Here is a 17,134-nt window from a genome sequence, read left to right as displayed (position 1 = left end):
GACCCCTAAACTGCTGAGTAAACAGATGACACTTTCCCAGGGTCCCTGACCTTGAGGTCAGAGAAAGCCAAGCCCCAGGCCTTCCTCACAGCAAAGCTGGAGGCAAGATGTGCAAGGAAGAAGAGCAGCAGAGAGGAGGAGGCACTGAGCGGCACAGGGCTTCCTGGCCCTTACCTACCTTAGGCCTGTGCCCCAGGGCATGTCCATCAGTGCACCTGGCAAGAGAGGGAGTGCACAGAAAAACTGGAAAGCAAGCCAAGTCCCTGGGATCTCAGTCACAGAGCACCAAGCAGGAGGCACCACCCTTCCACCCTGAGGCCAGGGGAAGTTGCCCTCCAGGCTGCATGAGGGCAACACCTGCCAAAACTCAACAGACACTCACACGATGCAGAAGGCCTGTGAGTAGTGGCCGGCTGGCTCCACACCTTCACAGCACCTGGGTCTGCACCTGCCCGACACCTCAACTCATACCCTTTGGAAGACTAGATTCACCTTCTGAGCCTTGGTTTCCTCATTTGCAAACCTGAAAAAGGCCCTCTGGCCCGCGGGGTCTACTGGCACTGAAGTGTGGCCACAGAGGATGGCCTGGAGCAGCATCTTGCAGTTCACTGCAGAAGCAGGTGCCCTGCCAGCACCCAGGACCCACACCTGCAGCGGCATCCTCAGTGCCCCTGTTCAGGTCCTCAGCCTGCTCCCTGCACCAAGACCTGCAGGGTTCAGCTCCATCTCACATCCCACCAAGCACAGAAGTCGTCATGGGGACAGCTCAGACAGATGTCACTCCACAGCAAAATCCCACTGCAACCCCCCATGCTCTCTCCCTAACGGTCCATGTAATGATCTTCATTTTTAATTAACTTTTGCAGAAGATTTCTCCTGGGGAAGAAATACAGAAACCAGCTAGCGCACTCACTTACCCACGCAGTAGGGAGACTGACCACCTGTCCAGCAGAAAGCAAGCAACACTGCCACTGCTACCTTCCATGTCCCTGGACTGGGTGGCCTACTCCATGACATGCCCTGACCATGGTCACTGAGTCCCTGAGACCTCTTCCTATTTATAAAATAAATGACAGCTGAGCCCAAGGAGCATTAAGCCTGCATGCCAGAGTCTACCTGGGACCACAGGAAACTCCATCTCGTAGCCCAAGCCAGGCAGTTGTCAGAAACAGTGGAGGGAATGCCCTTCACAGAACAGGCTCTTCCAGAAAGCACCCATCTGGTGGTGCCTCTCCCCACAGGTGCAGGTGGGCTGCACACCAGCTGCTACAATGTGCAGACGTGGTCACACCTATGCAGATCCCTGCTCCCCGTCTGCAGAGTCGCACTGCCTCTCGGGCCATGGCTCTTCCAGAGAAGACTGCAGGTGGCAGAAGTACATACCAAATGCTGGTCGTTGAGGAGATGCACCACACGGGACGTCCAGTCACCCATGGGGACAAGGTCAGGAGAGGTTCTGTACAGGCGCAGCAAGCACAGGGCCGCACTCTGCTTCACACTGTCCATGGTGTCTCTGGAAGACAGATACCAGAGGTCACACAGAGGGTGCCCCTGCACAGAGCCACGTGGAGAGTATGCAGGGTCCCACCGCGCAAGCCTTCACCTTCAGTGCCCTCCTCCACACTCGTCACCAGGCCTGGCTGTGTAGGCTGGCCCCGCTCATTCTCCCCACACCACGGCACTTGGGAGGGCCTCGCCTGCCACAGCAGTTTCCTCTCTTGGCTCCAGAATGCTGTCAGTCCTCCTGCAGCCCCTGCACACACCGTGCCCTGCTCCACCCTGCTGAGAACGGGAGCTGGCAAGTGTTCTGTGCCCAGGACCCAGAGCACCAGTACTGCTCCTGATGCCCGGGGCAGAAAGGGCTTTGATGTGTGTACAAAGACGAGCAAACAAGGTTTCAGGAGTACACGCTTAGCATGGCACAGAAGTGTCACTTCCCTGTCCAGTCTGCAGTCATACCTGGTACCCACAGGCCAGCCTTCCGGTCACACTGAGTCAAGTCTTGGGGCCAGTGTCTGATACAGGACCCACTCTCCTCTCCTCCCTCCCAGTGAGCATAAAGGCCAACAGCACAAAGGCTGCAGATCAGTGCAGAGGAGCAGAGGACTGGTGGGAGGCACCTGCCACCTGTGCCTTCTTCTCCACACCCCAAGTCCGACCCCTGAGCAACAGGCCCACCAGGAGACACCCTTCAGCTGTCCAAATGACCTGGAAAAAACCAGTCCATCTCCTGGGGGCACTTAAGGTGGAAACACCTGGAAGGGAGAGAAGAGCTTCGGAGCATTCCTGCTTACCTTTTGAATTTGGGATTTTTATTCCTAAATGTGGTAAAAACTAACATGAGAAACCCCTCCATCTCCCCAGCACTATTCCGAGGAAAAGTTACTTTGAATAAAAAGTTCTTTTTGACACAAACACCTACAAAGAGTAGCACATGCCTCCCCGGCCCCACCAGCAAGTCTGCTGGGCCTGCAGAAATTGTGTGGCGCCAGTCAGCTGTCTTCCCTCGCGTCACCAGTCTCCATGCCTGCAACCAGGACACTGAACAAGAGGCCCAGAGCGCCTCCTGACTGCTCCACAATGCTCTGAGTGTCACGGGAGTCCCAGAGCAATGACAGCACCAGCCTGTAGCCCTGCCCTCCCCTGCATCCCTATTTCTGGTGCCACGGCTGTACTCCATGACAATGCCTTCTGCAGCCACCAGTCTCCTGCCTCCAGGGACTGGAGGTCAGCAGTGTTCTCTGACCACGGTGTCCACCCCAGAGCACTGTTTTCAGAGCCATCTCTGGTTCAGTGGGATTTCATGGCTGGCCTCTGTTGCTACAGTGAGCTTTGGAAGAGGCAGCAACTGTCTACAGAAGGTCCTCACAGGAGGCTCAGAGGGGTGGAGTGCCAGGCCCACCGTCCCCTGCAAGAGGGTCCTTGCACAGTCTCTGTCCTCACCCTCACTGACTTGCAGCACATGGGTGGACCCAGGGAACTGTCCCCTCTGTCCATGGGAGCACTCTGCAGGGATGACCCGGCTTACATTCCCTCCACCTGGATGCTGGCTCAGCACTCCCTGTGGGCCAGTCCTGTGCACAGTGATAGAGGAAAGCAGCACACACGGCTGACAGACAGCCACACACAGGTGTCCTGTGCACAGGGCTCTGCAGTGACTGCAGCAGGGAGGAGGGCCTGGGGTCCTCGCTGGCCTCTCTCAGGGCTTCCTCTCTGCTCTGCTGTCTGGCCCATGCTCTGCCCAACACCTACTCAGACCCTGTCACATCTCCTTCCGTCTTGAAGGTTCTGCTTCAGGATACCCACGTGTTCCTGCTGTTTCTGCTTCTGGCTGGGCTTTGATGGGTCCCTGAGTCTCTCACTGCAATCTCAGCTGTGGTACACCTCCCATCTGCCCTCAGTGGCCCCAGAGCTCCTGCGTGTCTGAACTGTCACAGGGCTGCTCTGCAGTGTCTTCCAGGCTACTCTCCGTGACACTCCTGAGACCCTTCCCTACACTGTGCCTCATGCTGCTCAAAGGGGAAGCCCTTGGTGCAGCCCATGGCTCCTTTACCACACAGGACACTTAGCAGCATCCTGGCCTTTGCCCACTCAGTGACAGTAGTAGGCACCCCACTGTGACCACCAGGGGCAAGGTGGCACAGAGGGAAACCCTAGCCTGTTTCTCCTGCCTCTGGCCCTTGCCATGCAGCCTGCAGGCACCACCACCTTGCTCCAAGCCTCAACACCCTGCTCGGTTCCCTGACATCTCCATCTCTCTTTCAGATCCTGCTGAAGGTGCAGTGAGTTGTGCCACCCAGTGAGCGTGGTCCAGCCACCCAACGCCGGGAGCACTCGAACCAGCCCGTGGTGTAGGGCCGGAGCCGTTTCAGACTCTTCCGGAGTCACTTACTAGGGCCCACTCGGCTGCTCTCCAGATTAACCAGGAGAGGACCAGAGGACGCAGAACAAACAGGGTTCTGCAGCATGGCCTGCTCTTCTAACGCTTCTGGGAAAAGCAAGAAGTGCCAGCGTGGCAGGACACCTCTACGCCTCCCCCTCCAGGTGCCACGCCAGTTGGAGCCCGTTCTGGCCTGGATGCTGCTGCCAGGGTCACACTTTCCCCTGCAATCTGCTGATTACATTCAGTGGCCCCAGGGAGGCACAATCTGACTGGACTTCCACCAAACCCTCAACTGGCACTTCTTCTTTTTTTTTTTTAAGAACTGGTGACTGAAGGGCCAATGACCCACATCCCCAGTCCTTTTCATTGTTTTTTATTTTGAGACAAAGTCTCATTAAGTTCCTTGGGGTCTTACTAAGCTGCTGAGGCTGGCCTTGAGCTTGCCATCCTCCCACCTTAGCCTCCTGAGTCACTGGGATTATAGGTGTGTGCCACCATGGCCAGCTGAACCAGCACATCTTGACCTAACCTCAGAGTGTGCCACATGCCCATTACACAGCTGCAAGACCAGAGCACTGCGTAAGCAACACGGCACACCCTGAGTGCTCAACACCGAAAGGGCAGCCCAGAGTGCCCAGATACACACCCAGCAACGAGGATCTTGGGGATCTCCCCGGCAAAGGCCTCGGCCATCTCTCGGCTGCCCACGTTGGCGATGCAGTGCAGGGCCAGGCCCATGAACGTAGGGTTACGACTGGCCAGGTCGTTCTTGATGGCATTGTTGATCAAGCGGATCAGCTCGCTGTTGGAGTTCACCAGCACGGAGATGAAAAGGTAGCCCTGTGTTCCAGGAAGGGCAGAGTCGTTCAGGTAAACCTACTTCTTAGCAAATGCACTAGCCAGACCACAGGGAGCATTCCAGGGGCACAGAGGGGAAGTCGTGAGGGCAGCAGCAAAAGGGGCCAACTCACCAGAAGAACCCACCCCAGGGAAGAAGTCCACTCTCCCATGCCCTCTGCCCAGAAGCACTCAGGTGTGGTGGGCAGGGCAGGGTCCCAGGTTGTCCACCATGTGTCAGCACAGAGTACAGAGTGGAACAGGGGAGGGGGAGGTCAGTGGGCTCAAGGCCCACCCTGCCACCATACTCACAATCTGTTTTTCTGTGTATCTGTTTGAACTTAGCAGGTTCACAGCCTCCATATGTCCAAAGTCAATGTCATGACCGAGGAGAAAGATGAAGAGCAACTTGCAGACATACTTTTTTTTACTGTAGCCATCAAGAGCCTTGTCACCTAGAGAAAGCGTGAGGAGAGGGTCAATTCTAGTGAGTGAGGAAGAAGGGGAGAACAGGACAGCAGAGCAACAGGGGCAGAAAGGGGATCTTCACAGGGGCCAGGCAGTGGGACCTGGGCCAGCAGGGCCTTGCCACCACAACCCACAAGCTGAGCGTCCCCTTTAACAAAGGAACACTGGCTGCAGGAGCTCTGCCCTCCCAGGACAACCCCGCAGGCTGTCCAGCAGCCTGGACTCCCCTGTCCTGCCACAACCCACACGGCCCTCACAAGGCTGGAATCCACCCATCCTGCCACAAATCACAAGTCAGGTTCTAAAGCCTGTTTAGTAATCGAGGTAGATGAACATACTCTAGATCATCTCCCACTTCACAAGTTTCAGAACAAATCAAGAGGCCATGAGCCACACGCGCACAGCATGACCGAACCTCCCCAAGACCAGAGCGAGGCAGGTCCAGAACCACGGCCAGCGAACACACCGCTGCCCTCCTCTCCACCTGAGGGTGCAGCATAGTTGCTGCAGCCAGTCTCCAGCCCCACCTGGAGACACTGGCAAGGATGGTCTTCTTGCTGGGTGGGGTCAGCACATGGGGCCTAAGGGAGGGGCCTGGAAAAATAAAAACCTCTGCAAGGGTTGATGGTGCACCGTCCAGCTGGAAACCACGTCATGGCAACTCAGAACCTTCCTCTTCTTCAGCAGCAAATTAACATCTCATTTAAAAGACCAAAAACATAGGAGACCAGCCCAGACTCCAACTCCACCCCTTCTCTGGCACAGGCCCAGCACAGCCCCTGGGAGGCTCCAGCAGCAAGTCTCCTACTCACTCAAGATCCCACTGGATCCCTCTGGAAGCCGCCTCTGGCCACAGCCAAAAGCACTGCTTGCGCTCCTCCTACTGCTCAGGAAAAGCGCTCACGACCGGAGCAGGGGCAGGGAAGCAGCTGCTCACTAGGATGCGTCTGTGGGGACAGCGATGGGGCTCTGGCCCTGGAGCCAGCAAGTTCTCTTGGGCCCAAAAGCACCATGCTTCCTTGGGAGTGGGCACTGGAGGAACAGCTGGAGGGGCCATTGTGGGTGGGTCAGCCAGATGGGCATGAGGCCATGGATTAGGCCTCTCAGTCTGATCAGAACCTTCCCACGACCCTCTCCAAAGGACCATCACATGGATCCCTCTGTAGCCCCATGTGACTTGCTGGGGAGGGGACTGTGCAGGCCCCCAAAAGCCTGTACCTGCTGTACCAAACCAGCAACTTCTCCAGTTGAGCCTCCCCTTTGCTCCAAGGTCCAACTCCAGCCTTGGGGACACGCAGGCCCTCATATCTCAGTTACTCTTTCCCCGGAGTTCAGCGTCCTCTCTCAGATGAGACGCAGGCTGTTACCGACTTCAAGCTGTCCGTTTCAGTACTAAAGCTGGGCTTGTTTTTGGTTTTGCTTTTTTTTCAGTAATTTCAAAATGCTAAGGTAAACTTTCACTTCCTGGACTGTAAAATGGGGAGGATGTAGCACTGCCCACCTGTGTGACTTGCTGTTAAGATCAAAAGGACAGGGTGGGTGGAAAACCTCCTGCTGACCAAGTACTGGGACTCCAGGAAGAAGGGGTGGCCGCCTGCTCCTTGACCCCTCCAGCCCCAGTGTGCTCTCGGGGTGCTGTGAAAACAAGCAGGGTTCTGCACGCAGCACTTGACGGGTGATCAGGCCACTCACTGACTTCACAGGTGTGGAAGGTTTCCTGCTATAAGCAACACACCAGCCTGCTAGGCCCAGGCAGAGAGGACAGGGCTAGGTACCTGCCACCAACACCAGTCAGGGGTGACAGCACCAGGCCCACCCTCCGCAGCTCCACCTGGCACCTCCTCGAGTGGGTGGGTAGTCTACACCTAAACAGACCCTGGCACAGGGGCTGGCTCCGCAGGTCTGTGCTGATAAAGTAAAGCCATGAGTAATCAGACCTCTGTCAACTGGAACAGAGACTGCTCAAGTAAAAACAAAAGAAATCCCCATCTTCCCCACTAAGAATTTATGAAATTTAATTACAAACAGACAACCTTCATCATATTACATTAGGAATACAAAGTGTTCTCCCCACATAAGACTACTCAAGGGGACTGGGGTGCACCTCAGTGGTAGAGGGCTTGCCCAACACGTGTGAGGCACTGGGTTGGATCCTCCGCATCACATAAAAAATAAGTAAATAAAACAAAGGTATTGTGTATATCCACAACTTAAAAAAAAAAAAATTAAATCAATCGACCTTAAATGTAAGACTTGGGTTCAATCCACAGCACTACATAAAAAATTACACCAAGTACTGTATTAATTACTTTGAATTAGCTATTCCACCATGTACACACACATCAAAACACCAAGCTGCACACTGTACATATGTAGAGTTTCAGCTTGTCAATTAAAATTTTCAACTGGAAAAATAGTAAAACATTTTTTCATACTAACTTACCAAGTCTCCAGTTTCAGTTACACGATGAAATTCAAACATGCACCTGCTTGTTTTGATGCGTCTTCTCGTATGAAATGCCGACACTACCTAACCTGGCAGGCACCTAAATGAGGCCCAGGTGCGACCAGCACTCCTCGTGCAGCCCAGCAGGTCCCCACAGCTGACCCCAAGACCTTGGCCCCAGGACAGCTGTGTGCTTGGCCCCCCGGCCCACAGACCCTGAGATGCAGACAAGGCTGGGGAAGGGGTCCAGGGCACCAGGCTGCCTGGATCTCAGATGGGAACATCCCAAGTGGGCAACCACAGGCAGCACACTGACCACCTGAAGGGGCAGACCTGGATGTCTGACAAGGAAATGGCCCGAGCGTGCAGCAGGGAGGCAGGCACCAGCTGCACCAGGGCTGGAAACACGCCGGCAGGAAGGGTCTGTGACCCCCTCTCAGACAGCTCCCAGCTCAGCCCAGAGCTCCGGACCAACCCACGTCAGCCAGGTTCACGAGCCCCACCGTCATCCATCCATCGAGACTGGCGAGACTCCGCTGCTCTGAAGGCCTCACGACCAGCGGGGCCTGCCTGTCCTCGATCCGCGGACCATCGGCCGGAGGGAGTTCCGAGACCAGCCATCGTCTTCTCTCCAACTAAGACACGTCGCATTCGAGGTCGTCAGAACCGACAGGGCAAAGAGGACTTTGGACTATTTGATTGAGGTGTGTTGGTTTGCCATATGATTTTACTGAAGTGTGATATTGGGAATATTAAGGTTAAGATACGGATTGTGTTGTCCCGAGTATATCAATAAAGCCAACTTGTTTGGAACCAAATTCTAGTCACTCGCCTCTTCGCCGCTCGCGACACTAACCCGCACCTTGCAATTCCACGTAGAATAAACCCGGCAGTGACTTCTCAGACACAATCCTGAAACCCAGAAATGGACCAGACTTGATCAAAATATTCACTGTTTCACCAGTGGACAAGGCAGCCTACAGAACAGGGCGAGGTTTGGAATCAGCCAGCCAGCCAGAGGGGACGCCTGGCATACGCAGGCATCAGTGGCAAAATCAAAAACAGGCAAAGGACTCAGAAAGACACTGCTGCAATGAAGACAGACAAAGCCCACTGCACACAATGATGCTCCACACCACCAGCCACTAGGAAATGCAAATCAAAACCATGGACAACTGCCTCACCAAGAAGGAGAAAACAGAAACAGCACACTTGTCAAGGACGCAGAGAAACGGGCCCCTTGTGAAGGGCTGGTGGGAATGAGAGACAGGGGGCCACTGTGGAAAGCAGTGCAAGGCTCTTTCAGACACTAGACACAGACAGCAGGCTGGGATGCGCCTCCCTAACGTGTGCAAAGTCCTGATGTTCCATGCCAGCACCACAAAAAAGGATTAAACTAGCCAGGTGAAGTGGCACATGCTTGTCATCCCAGCAGTTCAGGAGGCTGAGGCAGGAGGATCACGAGTTTAAAGCCAGACTCAGCAAAAGTGAGGTGCAAAGCAACTCAGTGAGACCCTGTCTCTAAATAAAATACAAAATAGGGCTGTGGATGTGGCTCAGTGGTTGAGTGCCCCTGAGCTCAATAGTTCAACCCCTGTTATCCTTAAACACACACACACACACACACCAGGATTAAATTTAACCATAAGTAGCGAGGCACGGTGTCATCCCAGTGACTACAAAGGTTGGGGCAAGAGGATCCCAAGTTCAAGGCCAGACTGGACAACCTAGCAGAACCCTGTCTCAAAATATCAAAAAAAAATTTTAAAGTGCTGGCAATATGGCTCAGTGGTAAAGTACCCCTCGGTTAAAACCCCAGTACCTCAAAAAATAGAAATAAAATAATAAAACCAATAACAATATAATCAATGAAAATAGAATCCTGATCATATGGTCTGGTAATTCCACTTCAGACCGCGTTTTGAATCTGGAATGTCCCCCAAGACTCCTGTGCTGGAGGCCTGGTCCCGGCTGGTGCTGCCACTGGGCGCCGGTGGTAAAGGTGATGGGACCTGGCGGGCTGAGGCCGGCCGGCCCACAGGTCAGGTCTCTGAAGGATGTGCTTTCTCCTGGCCTTCCTCCTCCCGTCTCTGCGTCCTGCAGGCGCGGGTGAGCAGCCTCCTCTGCAGCACCTCCTGCCACAACCTTCCGCCTCGCCTCAGGTCGAGCTAGGGCACGAGCTCATCCTGGACTGAAACCTCCAGCCCTTCTGGGTGGCTTTCTCGGGGGCTCTGATGCAGCCAGAGAGAGCCAGCACGGGCACAGATCCCGAAGAACAAAAGCAGGATTGCAGACCTTCACCCAGCCACGTTCGCCAATGGCCAAAAGGCGGGAACCCCTACGTGTCCACCTGCAGGCAAGCACAGGGTGGCCTGTGCACACAGCAGGCCCAGTGGGCGCCATTTGGCCTAAAAGGGAAGCCCTGCCTATGCTAAGGCACAGAGGAACCTGAAGACAGGACACAAAGAGAATCGGAAATAAAGGACAAACCCTGTGTGGTTCCACTCACGAAATCCCTGGGCATCAAACTCAGAGACGGGAGGAGGATGGGGCGCCAGGGCTGGGGAGGGGGTGGAGTCGGTTCTTAGGGAGTCAGTGTGGGCTTGGCCAAGTGAAAGGCCCTGGGGACATGCTGGTGAAGGCCACACAGCAGGACGAGTACACACCACGAGCCGGCCACAGGGGCTCGCAGTTCCTCCTTTAACCTGCAGCGCCAGGGGTACACCCAGGACCTCAGGCACGTGAGGCAAGCACCCTACCCCTGTGCCACCCTCAGCCCCTGAATGGTAAATTTTGAATTATGTATATCATATCACAATTTCTCAAATTTTTAAGTACAGTAATAAAGTATTATTAGACAAACTGTTATCTTTAAATAGAATGGAAAAATCAAATTATGAAAGCCTTCTAAGTGAAAAATAATAATGAGGTACTTTCTACCATAAAAGGTTGAATATGAAATTAACATGACAATATCACCCACTGTGATGGGCTGACAGATCTGACTCCATGAGAATGTTATAGGCCAGACTCTAAGGGAAATGACTAAACAGACTCCATTTTGCTCTGAGACTCCAGGTTATGTAGGAAATAAGCTTCTCCCATGGGAACACCCCGCCTCTGTGCCCATCATCAGTTACTTGGTGTGACATGCTTAATAATATACAATGGTGACTCCTATGTAGTAAAGAACTGCTCTCTTTTGGTTCCTATTGCTCCTAAACAACGTACCATGTGAACAGTGATTGTGTGGATGTTAGTAACCATTCTTTAGTTTGTACTTAGGTAAGGGTCAGTTTGACCACTTCCCCCTCTGTTGATGATCTCATGATGTTAGTTTGTAATTTTGAATCATAGGAACAGACACTTATGATTGATGTGATTTTTGGTATAAGAACTCCTACAACCCTGTGGTCGAGGCTGTTCTCCCAATAGCCGTTTTTTGGGGACATTGTGTGAGACAGTCAGCGGCCGGCTTAATAAAGACTCTCAAATTTGGACTTCTCAGTGGTGATCAGTCCGTTCTTAAGTTGCGCCCCATAACATTTGGAGGCCCCAGCGAGATCCTGGCTGCCTGGTGGGTAACCACCGCTCACCCCTGACCTGGAAACTCCTGCGGAGGGGAGAGGCCACAGCGTTCTCCTGGGGGAAGGCCTCTGAGAGACGTTCCTCAGCCCCAGGCTGCAGGTCTGTGGAGCCCCGACCCAGGACTGAACTAAATTCTCCGAGAGAGTCACCTGTTTCTGCACCCCTGGGGGACCCGTAAGTCTGTTTCTGGCGGATCTGCACCTGGGGACTCTGAGGAAGGCTGGACGCAGCATTACTTCCCGAGTCTGGGACTGGCAGGACGTTGCTCAGTCCCTCTGGTCTGGAATCTGGAGTGGCCACTTGTCCGTGTCTTTGGTATCTTATCTGTTCTGTGGTTTTTTTGGTCCTTTTGTTTCTTTGTTGCCCTTAAGTGTAAGCCTGGGTCAGTCTCAGGCTTACGTCAGTCATGTGCTCCCCTCCAGTGCATGTTACTAATTTCCAGGAATTCCAGAAGAGAGCCAGTGACTACGGAACCCGCTGCAATGTCTTTTCTCTCTCTAAATTCTGTGAGAGAGAATGACCAACTTTCAAGGTCAGATGGCCCCCTCAAGGGACCACCAAAATGTCTTTGGGCAACCTGAACATCCTGATCAAATGTTTGATAGTCAAATTTGGGTTGAAAAAAAAAAAAAACGGTTAAAAATGTTTTTAGCCATGTTCGCTAAAGCTTATATTAGAGTTGGTCCACCAAAATGCCAGGCTAAAATTTTTATGGTTGCTACCCAAGAGACCAGGAAAACCAGTTTAGAACAAGACCCCAACCTGAGGGGGCTCTCCCAAGGAGACCAATGGAAGCAGCTCCCTTACTGTCTCTTTGGGAAACTCCTTCAGGGAGGGATAAGGCATAACCTTTGTCTATATTCTCTTAATTCCTCTTCATCTCTGATGAGAGGGACCACATCAGCATGGAGGCCAAAAAGACTTTAAAATTCTATTTTTTGAGTTCATAATTTCGATCTGGTGTGCCTAGGTTAATTTTTGATCAGACCTATTTTATCCAATTATAAAGTTTTCTTAATGCTCTGTTTCATTCAGAGGCTAGTTTACAACAGTTAACTCTCAATCTAATGGGTTTTAAAAAGTAAGCTATAAAGTCTTTGTCCATCTGTTTATTTTATGTATATGTACTCTGGTGTATTGTCATGTCTACATATATTTGGTACCAAAATTGACATGTGAGCTCATAAATTAAAATTTTTAAAAATGGATCCAAATATTTTTGATTCACATGATTTAAAAGATTTTTAAATTAGGTAAACAAAAATATGGCTTTCAAGTTACTAACACAGTTTTGTTTCCAGGTGGTCAAAAAATAAATAAAATATTAATTTTATAAAATGTCTAATATCCATTGTTTTTAGTTTTTTCTTCAACAGGAAAGAAATGACTGATATGGCTCAATACAATTCTCTAATACCTTGGTTTTTAAAAAAATAACTAAATTAGATTTAACACATATGGGATTGATCATGGATGTGTTTGTTAGAGACATCTGATTGGTTTAGAGAGTTAAAATACTAACTTTTAAATATAATAAATAGGGGCTGGGGAGATAGCTCAGTCGGTGGAGTGCTTGCTTTGCAAGCACAAGGCCCTGGGTTCGATCCCCAGCACCCAAAAAAAAAAAAAAAAAAAAAAATATAATAAATACTCTTAACTCATTAAATTCCACAGGGTAACATACTTAAAACATTTTTGCTGTTTTCATAAATTGGTAAATAAAAAAAGGATTTAAATTTACTTTGTGTTATCACTGAAAACATGGTTACTAAAAGTCCTAATAGGTATTATTCTATATAAAGGGTTCAAAAGTCTCAATTATATTTAAATAGAGTTCTACAGGTAACAAAGTATTTCATCTGATTAAAATGGAGTGATTTATCTGAATCCAGAAATTTATAAGGGTTTCAGAATATAAATTTTAAAAAGGGGATCAACAGATTAAAATATTATAAGGTTTTAGATATAAAAATATATTTAATAAAAATGTTTCTAGATAAAAAAGTTTATGTGATAAAATAAGGCTGTAATACATCTAAGTAAACAACAAGTGTCTAACTAAGTGATTAAAAATGTTAATTTAGAGTAAATTTTAAAAGGTTTATGTGTATATGTAAGTAACACAACAGTTAAAAACTATTCAAGGTTTTTCCTAAGGTCAAATATTAATGTACTGATATAAACCAAACTTCAGTCTATATGCTGAAATGACCAATAATTCTTAAAATATTAATTTACTCTCAACATTGTGTCTGTTAAGTTTTATTCTCTAGAGAAACTAGTCTTAAAAATTGGGGGTTTGTACAACTCTGGTTAGACAGCAACTGTTAGAGTATTGTACTACATTACAAAGTCTAAATTTTCTTTAAAAGGTTAAACATGGGGCTGGGGAGATAGCTCAGTCAGTAGAGTGCTTGCCTTTCAAGCACAAGGCCCTGGGTTCGATCCCCAGCACCCAAAAAAAAAAAAAAAGTTAAACATGGTTAATATAAAAACATCAATGTAATTATGATTCTATTATTCTTATTCATATATTAAATGTTTTCATATCTTCCAGGTATACAAGTCTTTAAAAGGTTTAAAAGAACATTTTATCAATAGCTGGTAGTCTCCAACCTAAAGTTGTAATGATAAACTTAAACTTATCAGAATAAGAAATTTTATTGGGGATTTATTTATATCATTTAGTGTTCTGTAACTGGACCTGAACCTTATGTCACCTTCTGCACTGGGATAAAAATGTAAATGTATTTCTAAAAGATAATGACAGCCTGATCTATTTAAAAGTTAATATCATGAAACAGGAAAACATTTTGCCACTTTACTACGAAAAAGAAAAGTTAACAGCTCTCTCAGCTTTCTTTGATTCATGTTTTAGGTGTAATATCATATTGTGTTAACTAACATTCAAATAGACTTGGAAAAAATATATGTAAACTTTATAAAGTGATATTTAAAAAGATAAATGTCAGCTTCAGAACTAGGACTGCTTTACCTAAGATTTATGAAGAGCCCTGCCTTACCTAAGATAAGGCTCTGCTTTCTAACTTACTACATGTTACAATGGCTCCAAAATAAGTCAGACTTCAGCTCATTTAAAGTTATATTCAAAAGACTGATATTTTTGTTATAAAATTACTGTGATCGCAAACAGGGGACATAATATATAGCTCAGCCAAAATTCAAGACAGCTATTACACAACTAAATATGTTTTACAGAGGTACTGCTTCAAGAACAATCTAAATTAATTTGAGATAATAAGCCATCACCTATAGGGCAGATAATATAGACCCCAGTTTAATAAAAGTTGGTAAATAACTATAAAGTCATAGACATTAAAGTTAAAACCCAGTACTCTTACTGTATGACTGGTGAAACTGACTTGCTGGATGTTTAAGATCAAAACTGAAAGATTGAGATTAAAATAAAGGGGTCAAGAGAATCAATATTTGGCTCTTGCCCTCAGAGTCAGCCTAAACCCAGGGAACAAGAGAACTTCTCTAAGGAGCTTTGCAACTCTGGGCCACACAACCTTCCAATCAGGGAGACTGATGAGACCACTAGAGGATGAAAAGCCAATCAGTGCACCTGCTGCAGAGGAGGGTTCTTGGGAAAGGGAGACATCCCTAATGCTTCCAAAGGAAGCCACCTCCTCAAGGAGACCCTACCAGGTGAACGGCACTAAAGGAGCTAAGAAGCTGCTCTCAAGTTCCCCAAGAGTGACCCCTGTGGGAACTCAGCTGACTCTTAACAGCAGATAGGAACAAGGTCAATTTGACCAACTTGGTCTTAAACACCTAGCAAAACAGTTAAAACCAAAACACAGTCATTCCTGCACATTTTAAAAACAAAACAATAGTTATTTTAATGTAACTTAAGATGTACACTTGTGTTAACCCTCAAAATAAATAAAACTAGAGGTAACAAAAAAGATTCTTAAACAAAAATGCCTGATAACTATCAAGAGAAACCGCCAGAGTTATAAGTTTTTAGTCAGTTTAAGGCCTGCAGATCATCTTAACCTCCGGTACAGGTAGACTTAATCAATGTTTGCTAGTATGATTCTCTAACCCTAAGTAACAAAAATAAAGGGATCTCTACTAAACAAAAAGATCATGCCAGTAAAAAGATATTTTACAAAAATCAGGTGACATTAAGTAACTTAACTAAATGTTGTGCTTACATTCCCGATAACTACAACAGTGTTAAAGATTTACAATTGAGGCCTTATCCTCTCCAGACTTGTTAGGCTTTGTTAGGCCTTTTTATGGGAACAACCTCTCAGCTCTTCCACCTCCTGGTAAGAGATTATTAATTTCTATCAGTTTCATGATATTCATTGACATGTTCCAGATGCTATTTATTTTGTACTCATGATTTTTTGTTTCTTTCATAGAATAAGACTTTTACCCCTAGAAAGGAACTTTTTACTGCTTGCCCCACCCCACATCACCCCCTCTCAGCTCGAAGCAGCAAGAGCAGTCATCACCCTTTTTCCTTACAGCAGTAAAAAGTCCCTAAAATTAGAGGGGTAATAATAAAAATTTTAAAAAGACAGTCAATATAGATAGGTAAGTTGGGTTAAATCACAAAAATAAGAGCCAGTTTGGATCCAGAAAGTTGGAGGCAAATGACCTCTGAGAGATTAAAATGCTAATGTTTCCAGAGCCCTTCCTCCACCCTTACCAAGAACCTGCTCCTGTTCTAACCTGTTGTTAAGTCTCTCCAACAGGTTCAACTTATGAGAGAACCAGCCCCAAGAGACCACTAATTTCCAACACACATTTCAGTCAGAAAACTATGTCTACATCAAATTGTTCCAGAAAGGACTAACACCTGGCTGAAATGGAAGGGACCTTATTCACAACATGGGCTCATCGCATGTGAGTCAAGACAACAGAAAAATGGACAGCCCTCAGAGACCCCAACCACCATCTAAAGATAAGACTGAAAAAACTGTTAATTGTGTTTTTTCTCTTGCTTGGACTACATCAGGAATAACTCTGTGCTTAACCGTTCAACTTTTTGAGATTGCCAAATGGGCTAAATTCTGTATACTACTATGATGGGGAGGAATAAAAGGAACAGATGGGGCTAATATCTAAACAAGCGGCCCCTGTCTTAGTTCCCCTCCTAGTAAAAACAGGTATAATGGACTCCACAGCTGTAGGAACCACTGCCCTGATTACTGGAAACCAGAATTTCAAAACTTTAAGTAGACAAACAGATTTGGACTTAAATATATTAGAGACAGAATCCAGTCTGTTAAGCTAATGGGGTTGCACACTCACTACAATCACCTATGCACTACTATAAATCAATGATTTGATTATGTACATAAAACCAGTGGGGAATGTGATGGGCTGACAGATCTGGCTCCATGAGACTGTTCTAGGCCAGACTCTAAGGGAAATGACTAAACAGACTCCATTTTGCTCTGAGACTCCAGGTTATGTAGGAAATAAGCTTCTCCCATGGGAACACCCCACCTCTGTGCCCATCATCAGTTACTTGGTGTGACATGTTTAATAATATACAATGGCAACTCCTATGTAGTAAAGAACTGCTCTCTTTTAATTCCTATTGCTCCTAAACAACGTACCATGTGAACAGTGATTGTGTGGATGTTAGTAGCCATTCTTTAGTTTGTACCTAGGTAAGGGTCATTTTGACCCACTTCCCCCTCTGTCAATGATCTCATGATGTTAGTTTGTAATTTTGAATCATAGCAACAGACACTTATGATTGATGTGATTTTTGGTATAAGAACCCCTACAACCCTGTGGTCGGGGTTGTTCTCCCAATAGCCATTTTTTTGGGGCATTGTGTGAGACAGTCAGCTGACCAGCTTAATAAAGACTCTCAAATTTGGACTTCTCAGTGGTGATCAGTCTGTTCTTAAATTGCGCCC

General features: G+C 48.0%; 1 protein-coding gene across 2 annotated transcripts in view; it reads right to left on the bottom strand.

Annotated features, from left to right (window-relative positions):
- Positions 1-17,134, bottom strand: part of Ap2a2 (adaptor related protein complex 2 subunit alpha 2) — a 66,107-nt gene that overhangs the window by 26,444 nt on the left and 22,529 nt on the right. For both annotated transcript variants that reach the window (XM_047517049.1, XM_047517050.1), the window contains exons 3-5: positions 5,033-5,175; positions 4,530-4,723; positions 1,384-1,513 (exon numbers count right to left, since the gene is read on the bottom strand). In XM_047517049.1, the coding sequence (XP_047373005.1) occupies positions 1,384-1,513; positions 4,530-4,723; positions 5,033-5,175 (467 nt within the window). The remainder of the gene's footprint in view (positions 1-1,383; positions 1,514-4,529; positions 4,724-5,032; positions 5,176-17,134) is intronic.

The sequence above is a fragment of the Sciurus carolinensis genome, chromosome 11 (assembly GCF_902686445.1).
Source record: "Sciurus carolinensis chromosome 11, mSciCar1.2, whole genome shotgun sequence".
Classification (NCBI taxonomy): domain Eukaryota; kingdom Metazoa; phylum Chordata; class Mammalia; order Rodentia; family Sciuridae; genus Sciurus; species Sciurus carolinensis.
This window is presented reverse-complemented; position numbering and strand designations above follow the sequence as displayed.